The sequence below is a fragment of the Crinia signifera genome, chromosome 4 (genome assembly GCF_055691185.1).
Source record: "Crinia signifera chromosome 4, ASM5569118v1, whole genome shotgun sequence".
NCBI classification, from domain to species: domain Eukaryota; kingdom Metazoa; phylum Chordata; class Amphibia; order Anura; family Myobatrachidae; genus Crinia; species Crinia signifera.
Window position 1 is genome coordinate 212,336,524 of NC_139220.1, and position 8,712 is coordinate 212,345,235.

Sequence of the window (8,712 nt, forward strand, 5' to 3'; positions counted from 1 at the left end):
GTGTCTCCTTTTCATCAGCGACCAGAGATGGTCACGGATGAAAGGGAACCTCTGCCGGGGAAACCGCAGAGGGAATCAGCTGGATCATAAGGGGGCTAAAAACGATTTATCGACGGTGCACACTCCAATCGCTGGCAATATGGTCGCTCAGCAACCATATTGCCAGCGATTATAGCCCGTGTGTATGCACCTTAACAGCTTTTGGCAGCTCAAAGGGTTAAATAGTAGGCATTTGCATATCATATGCGTATAGTGTATAGTGCATACCTCCCAACTGTCCCGCTAACCATGGCAATGTCCCACCCGGGGCCGCCATTGTACCGCGGTGAGGGGGGGGGCAGTTGGGTGTTCCCCCAGCCTGAAGAGAATAGACGCTGTGCGCATGCGCACAGCATCTATTAAGCGACGCAGAGTGGTGAAAAACAGGGGCACGGCCTTAGGATGCGTCATGCCGTGAGACCACGCCCCCTTTGATGCGCGTGTCTCGTTCCCGTAGTACCAAAAGTTTGGAGGTATGCAGTGTATAGTGTAGCTAATTTACTGATGACAAATTAACATACATATAATGATAGCAATAAACAGGCACAAGCAGAACCTCCCACCATTACGAGTAGCCTACACTGGGCATTTAGAACAAAAATACTGTATAGAGCTGTGAAACAGCCCCCCACTCCTCCACTAAATATAATAATACTACAGTGTGGAAACATATTACAGACTGAGGACCTAAGCCGACTCTTATATTAATCTAATATTTTTATCTTAGCTTTTATCACATAGCGCCTTTTTTTTTTTACTAGGATTATGTGTTTGTTTTTTAATACTAGCCTAGTAGACCTAATTTCCTTTGCTCGCAATGTGACATTACAGCAGCTAGGACCCCTGGTGACAGCAATTCTTGCACACCACTTCCTACGGCCTTGATTTTATGCTTTTATTAATAATCATATTAGCTTCTTCTAAGTGTAATTTTTGCACTTGCTGGTACAGTACCTTAAGAACCAAAGTTATTTAGCATTAATACTGTTTGACATCTTATACCGTGTTTATGGTACAAACCATGAATATTATGAATATGTAAAGTATAGTGTAGTCTCCACCATATAGTCTAAACTATCAGGCTTTGTCCAGCATCACATACTACAATTATTTGTTGTTCCTCAGGGGTAGATGTATGAAGCAGTGATAAGAGAGAAGTGATAAATTGCCTGGTACTTTATCACCGGCCAATCAATTCCTAACTGTCCCTTTCTAAACCCAGCCTGAAACTTAACAGTCAGGAGCTGATTGGCTGGTGATAAAGTACCAGGCACTTTATCACTTCTCATCCCTTAACACGGCTTCATACATCTACCTTTCAGCAGTTGCGTAACTAATAATTCTGCTCCCCCCTGCCGAAAATGCAGGGGGGCGCCCCCCCCCCTAGGTTAAACAACAACCCCCCCCTGCCGCCACCCCCCATGCGGCCGTTACCTCAGCCGTGGCCACGATTGTGCTGCCAGTGGAAGGGAGCCGGGGTGCGGTGGAGGGGTGCCGGGATGTGCGGAGGGGAGCTGGGGTGAAGGGGGGGTTTTACCTCCTGCCGACTCTGCGCCTGGTCCCGGCTCTCCCGTCTACTGCTGCTAATCAAAATTGACACTTGGAAAATGGCTGCCCCCATACAGCAGACGAAAAACTGTCTGCAGTATGGGGGCAGACATTTTTCGAGTGTCACTATTTGTATTAGCAGCGCTGCAGCAGTAGCCGCCGGGACTCGGGAGAGCTGGGACCTGTCACAGGCGCTGGCGGCAGAAGGCAGTGAGTAATGTCCCGCAGCCCCCTGGCGCCCACACCCCCTCAGTGCCTTCCCGCCACCGCGGGGGGCTGCGGGACTATAGTTACGCCACTGCCTCTCAGTTATCTAACTGGCTAAATGCATCTGTAATAGTAGGTCAGCTTCTATACTATTGTAGCAAGTACTATTAGTAATATTCAGGTGTTAGTTAAAGCTGTAGGATATTTCTTACCGCTGCAAATGCCCAACAGGACCCACAAGATCCTTGATCTTTAATATGTGTCACACATTTGGAATCTCTCCAGTCAACATGTTCAGGAAGATTAGCATGTGTTCCATAGCTGTGTGTGGGAACATTGGATGGGAATCCTGTTGAAAGAAGGCAGCCCCTTCGTTTTAGCTCTTTGCCTGTCTAAAGTAAAATTAGAGTCTTATGAATATGTAAAGTGACATATATATATGGCAAGCTGCTTTTAGTATCATTATTTTACCTAGTTGTGTTAATGTTAGACATGTTGTTTTTTTTGCTTTCATTACAATAAACAATATTTTGTTTCTATTATTTGTGAATGCCCATCACAGGAAAACTGTAAAAACCCCAAAATTATATTTTGCATTTCCTAACAATGACTTACTAGTGAACACATTGTACATTCAATAAAACACAATAGATAAAGGGAACAATGACACAAGTTGGAAAGCATTTCTGAAATCCGAAGCAACATACAGATCTCCATGAATATTTTAAAACTTCTGCACATGTGTTGGGGTGGACCACTTTTTAATCATTTCGTGCCTGTTGGAGAACTTTTTATATATGTATCTCACAACCATATGGTAATTGTTATTTACCTTTTATTGTATCTACACGGATTTCCTTTGTTTTTAACCTGTTTGTTTTTGTATTGTATTAAAACCTGATTACGCTATGGATGCCTTATATTCTTGTTTTGCATGATATATACTGGATACGTCTGGAACAAGGATTGACTTACTGCAAATTTTAATGAGAGAAGCCCTTATTTTAATTATTGCATGCACATGTGAAAGGGTTAAGGCGCATAAGTGTTGGGGTTTATTACCTTTCTTCTAACATATCTATTACGGATTGTGGATATACCTCCTCATATCCCCTTGAACACATTTGCTGCCTACCCGTGAGCGCACTATCTGTGACCCCTAAACCACTTTTTAATACGTCAACATGGAGGGGAATCCACATAATGGCTGCTTTTACTGTGTGTATAAAACATATAAGCCAAGGAAGGTTTAACATCCCCCCAATAAATCAGGCCAATATTGTGTCATGTGATGTTTTTTGTTTCTTCAAAGTCTTGCATTTGTCTGTCATATCTCTAAAGGTGCGTACATACTTGTTGACATTACAAACGATCTAGCAAAATTACTCAGTATGCCTGCGCTGTATCGTTTGTCTGGGAGTACAAGGGAATTCGTTGATGACATTGCATTGTCTTTTATGTCGTCTAATGTGTACCCAATGTTAGAAATGATTATATTCAAAGAATAGTTTTAAGTAGAGTGGAATTCTTATTACATTTGCCTACTCGTGCTATGGACTTTTGCTAAACTCTGCCATCGTATATATTGCATTTATGCTCGGTTTTCTGCAGTACTGCATGTACCTTATAAATACAAATAAATAATAATGATCTTACCATATCTGCAAATTGATTCATGGCCATCCAATATGTGGAGAGACCTTGGTCAGCCAACTCATTATGTTTCTGTACCTTATGCCAAGCGTCTTCCCAAGTTTTTCTCCGTAATAACTCTTCATCCATATTAGCGTATGCTTTTCCTGTTGTATAATATTATGAAATAATCTTTAAGGTCTTTTCATTCAAAGGTGTCAGTCACAGAACCAGGTGGAATCAGTTTTACAGGTTGAAAATAAAAGAACAAAAAATATATAATTGTGTACATTAATATTTACCTGCTAATGATGTCATATGTTACAGTGATCCCAAAAACTGGTAGAAAGCTTGTAAATTACAAGGGGGTAAATTTACTGATGGGCGTTTTATTGGAAATGGGACATTGCTTATAGACACCAATCAGATTCTATCTATAATCTGCTAGAATGTGATAAATAAATAAGAAGTAGAATATGATTGGTTGCTATGGAAACATTTCCCCTTCAATAGAACTTTCATCTTAGTAAATTTATCCCAAGGGGTGTAACCCAATCACTTTCATTATACCGTGTATTTATCTATTATAATGAATTTGAGTTTTTGTGGTTTTTTTTGCTGAGGGACTTTGCTTAGTATCTGTGATGGTAACTGTAAAGGTGGCCATACACACGCAGATTTATCTTCAGATCTCGCAGGTTGGAACAAAAACATGGTTATGGATGAGAGCAAATGACAGTTGACCATTTGCTTGGAAATGCTGGAAAACTGACAAACTGTCACTCACCCATAACCATGTTTTTCTTCCAACCACCCAGATCTGAAGATAAATCTTACTGGTGTACGGGCACCTTAAGTCTCCTCTCTCAGCAGGGGTTTATATATATATTTATAATATGCACTCATATGCATACTATGTACATGGTTAGCCAAGCCTCTGCAGAAGTTGGAAACACCTCCTCTGGAGACTGACCCCACCTCTAAACATAGGCCCTACCACTATATTCCCCCCGTGGGTCCTTCATACCCCAGTCCAACTTTACCCATTGTATAGTCCCAGAACACCTTCCCGACTTCTCATATCCCTATAATTTATATGAAACAGTGCATTATTTCATACATCATATCACAGCCCTCTGTCAATCTTACTGACATTCATAATATAGGGCTTTATTCTGGTTCACTCTCAGAGGCAAATTCCTTCTCAAATGGACAAAACCATGTGCACTGCAGGTGCTGGCAAATGTAACATGTGCAGAGAGGAGTAGATTTGGGTGACTTCTTTTGTTTCTGTGCAGGGAAAATACTGACTGCTTTATTTTTACACTGCAATATAGATTTGAAGTAAAACCCCACCCAAATCTACTGTAATTCTCTCTGCACAAATTACATTTGCCCAACCAGCAGTGCATATGGTTTTGTCCATTTGAGAAGGAATTTGCCTCTGAGGGTAAACCAGAATAAGGACCATAGTTTGGGCTGTGACATTGAGACATGGCATTATTGGTCTTGTGGTTCCCGGAAAGGGAAATTTAACTATTACACAAACACACCAGCACTTTCACAGTTTTATAATTTGCTGCATTGCGAATTTAGCTCTATTCCCCCTAACTAGTATTTTTATACCAGAACTTTTTATTATCGTAGTAATTATCACTATTATATTAAATTAGGGATCCAGACATACATTAGTTTAATAGTCAATATAGCGACCACTCTTGGTCAATATATATTAAGTCAACATGTTCAATAGTTCGACACAAGTAAAAGGTCAATATGTTAATGGTCGACACATAAAAAGGTTGACATTAGTTTTTTTACTTTTATTTAATTGTTTGAACGTTATCTTATTTTACCTTCCAGGTGGACTACAATTGGAAACAGTAAAATGTGGTGATCACATCGGGAGTATAGTGAGTATGCAGGGAGGGCTTACGCAGTACACTAGCTGAGGGTTCATGTGCTAAAATCTGCAAACTGATACCAAAAAAAAAATTGAAAAACTCATGTTGAACTTTTCACGTGTCATCCATTTCTGTGTTGATCGCTTGTTTGTGTCAACCATATTTCCAAGTTGACCTTGTGCCGGTCAACCCATTTGAGTCCATCTAAACACGTTGACCTAAATACTATAGACTCTGTGATCATATCCTTAATTAAGGGGTACTGTAAGTCAACTTTGGACTAGTTATCACTGCAGCCTCTACAAAGCATTACATTTGTCATGCAATTAACAGATGAATGAGGGTCCTAGGGGAGGGGATATGGGCATAGGTCAATGGACCAACAAGAAGTGTAGAAAGGGACAGGCAAGGTAAAAGTTGGCTTTCCCCTTTAAGGTCATGAGTATGCTAGGGTTACATATGAGAACATGTGACTACAATCAGTACTACAAATATGCTCATCCTGATCACATTAGCGGAACAGTGCATTCAAATAATGACTGTACCACCTGATTTGGGACAGTTTGGAGAGATGATATATGTGCCCTGTTATTGATGAATTAGGTGATTTGCGATACATAGCATTCAGTCAATAATAAATCAATAATGACTTATTGTAAAGCATAGAGGCACTTTATTGCCTAAGTGCCATCCTATAAGTCTTCTCATCTTACCGATGAGTGTGCTAAATAAGGAGAACTGGCATAGCATTCGATAACAATATGTGACCTTTAGTGCTTAATTATGCATTAGTACTGTAATTGGTAGGCTGGTGGTGCACAGTGTTATTGCACTAGAAAGTAAAGAACATTGCATTAAAAGTTAAATTTTAATTAGATTAGTGTATCAAAATGTAGTAAAATATAAAATATTACAGGAAGTTGGCAGAAATGCCCTAATAACTGTATAGTTATTTATAGCTTCCTCGCAATGGTCAGTACAAGACAAAGGTCATCCAGACAATACAAGCATAAATTAATGGATCATACAGTATAATTCTTGCTTTCTCCAAAGCGGCGCCTCATCTGTCTACATGTGCCTACAGAAGCACACAGACAATGGCTTAGTTGGTGCTGACATGTTGTTTTGGAAGAACACTAGTAAAAGCTTTAACCCTTCATCAGGAATTACAGGTACTGTAGAAAAACTATCTTGACACTATTATGCTGTGTTTTTAAAGGATTTCTTTGGTACAGCACTTGTTTTTTTTCCATCTAAGATTGTTTATTGTAAACTTATGTAGTTGCATTTGTCTAATAATTGTATTTACCATATTTTGACTTCCATACTTTCCACTCTTGATCAAAGAAATGGGAAGCCCAGGTGCAGATGACGAGAGTACAGAAAATGGACAGAACCTTAATTACTTGCATTCTGGAAGACAATATAAGGTTACTATAGGTCACTGATGTTGCCAACAGCCAGATAAATGCAAATCCGGCAACATGATTAATATGTAAAGCACAACGGCATATGCTGCGCTATATAAGAAACTGTAAGTAAATGTGAAGAGCTACACATTGCTATAGAAAATACTGTCATTGTCAGGCAGAAGTAACACAATACATTAAAAATCTAATGCAGTAAAGTACTATGTCTGTACATTGAATTATAAACCAACAACATTATAGAAAAACATTAGTAGAAATACCTTCTATATTGGGGAAAGATGTAATTTACAGGAGATGCTAATGTAAAGATGAAATTACCAAATATACTGTACCTATGTAATATATTTACCACTGACCTGAGATATGCTTCCTGGAATGAGTGTATATACAGACCAACTACTTGTCTACATATATTTATATTATCTATATATCAATCTATATCTTTTTATCCATTTCAGAATCATAATGTCCCGAGTGAACTGTCTTGGCCTTGTAACCATCTGATTAATGGATGCAGTTAAAGTGATAAGATTGCAACTTACATTGTGATAAATGGATTGCTGCACCAGGTGATACAGTATATTCAATTCTAGTGTAAAAGTCTAAGGGGGGAATTTACTAAGCCAAATACGGCTAAAAAAAAAAATCTCCTGCTCAGTTCGTCATGGTTCGGGATCCCACGCCATTTTTTTAAATTATTTTTGTAATTATTTTTTTTACACTGAAGCCGTTACGAATTCGTATTTTAAAAAATGAATTTGTATTTAAAAATACAAATTTGTATTTAAATTACAAATTCGTATTTAAAACCCCTTCCCGACATTTGACGTATATATACGTCATGGCCGGGAAGTACTTCCCGACACATGACGTATATATACGTCATGGCTTCTAACTGACAGCAGACATGTCCCTGCATGCCCAGGGGGGGCTGCGATGCAGCCCCCCCCGTCGGCGATCGCTGTGATTGGCTGTTCAGTGTGAACAGCCAATTACAGCGTTTTCTGTGTCACCGGCGAATAACGTTCGCCGGTGACACGGGATCGGAGGTGATTGGTGCTGTAAAGTACAGCACCAATCACCGCGGGGTGTAAGGGTGACACTGGTGTCACCCCACCTCACCCCGCCCGCCCCCAAAGGCCGTGATTGGTCCGTCGGACCGACGGACCAATCACAGCCATGGAGGGGGGTTTAAACTAACGGGGACTACACTGCAGATGCCATTCCGGTCTGGAATAGCGTGCAGTGCGGTCACCGTGCCCAGCTGTCGCCATTTACTGACCAGAACCTTGCTCAATACTTACCTGATCACTGCTTGGGATCTTGCTTCATCTTGTGACATCCTGTGCTGTGTTGTGCTGTGTTGTGCTGCTGCAGTGTCATCGAGTTAGAGAGAGAGATAGAGAGAGAAAGATAGAGAGGCCTAGTGACAGAGAGTGCTATATTTTGTGCTGCTGCAGTGTAATAGAGTTATAGATAGAGAGATAGAGAGAGATAGAGAGAGAGAGATAGAGAGAGATAGAGAGATAGTGACAGATCGTGCTATATATTTTTTTATATAACTGACTGCTGCCCCCCCTTTTGTGCTGATCAGTATAAATTAACTGATCAGCAACTTTTTGGGGGCGCAGGGTATTTTTTATATATATATATATACCTGCTGCAGTGTCATAGAGTGATAGATAGTGAGAGATAGAGAGATAGAGAGAGATAGTGACAGAGAGTGATAGAGACTGCTATATTTTGTCTGCTGCCCCCCTTTTGTGCTGCCCCAGCAACTTTTTGGGGGTGCAGGGGTTATTTTTCATATATATAACTGTCAGTGCTGCTGCTGCAGTGTCATAGAGTGATAGATAGTGAGATAGAGAGAGATAGAGAGAGATAGAGAGAGATAGAGAGAGATAGAGAGAGATAGTGACAGAGAGTGATAGAGAGTGCTAAATTTTGTGTCT

General features: G+C 40.2%; 1 protein-coding gene across 1 annotated transcript in view; it reads right to left on the bottom strand.

The window, feature by feature from the left end:
• LOC146072529 (cathepsin L-like proteinase) overlaps positions 1-7,151 on the bottom strand; it is a 28,020-nt gene extending 20,869 nt beyond the window's left edge. The window contains exons 1-4 of the mRNA XM_083179747.1: positions 7,117-7,151; positions 6,640-6,743; positions 3,451-3,593; positions 2,007-2,186 (exon numbers count right to left, since the gene is read on the bottom strand). Coding sequence (XP_083035873.1) covers positions 2,007-2,186; positions 3,451-3,593; positions 6,640-6,742 — 426 coding nt within the window. The 5' untranslated portion in view covers position 6,743; positions 7,117-7,151. The remainder of the gene's footprint in view (positions 1-2,006; positions 2,187-3,450; positions 3,594-6,639; positions 6,744-7,116) is intronic.
• Between the last annotated feature and the right edge of the window lie 1,561 nt (positions 7,152-8,712).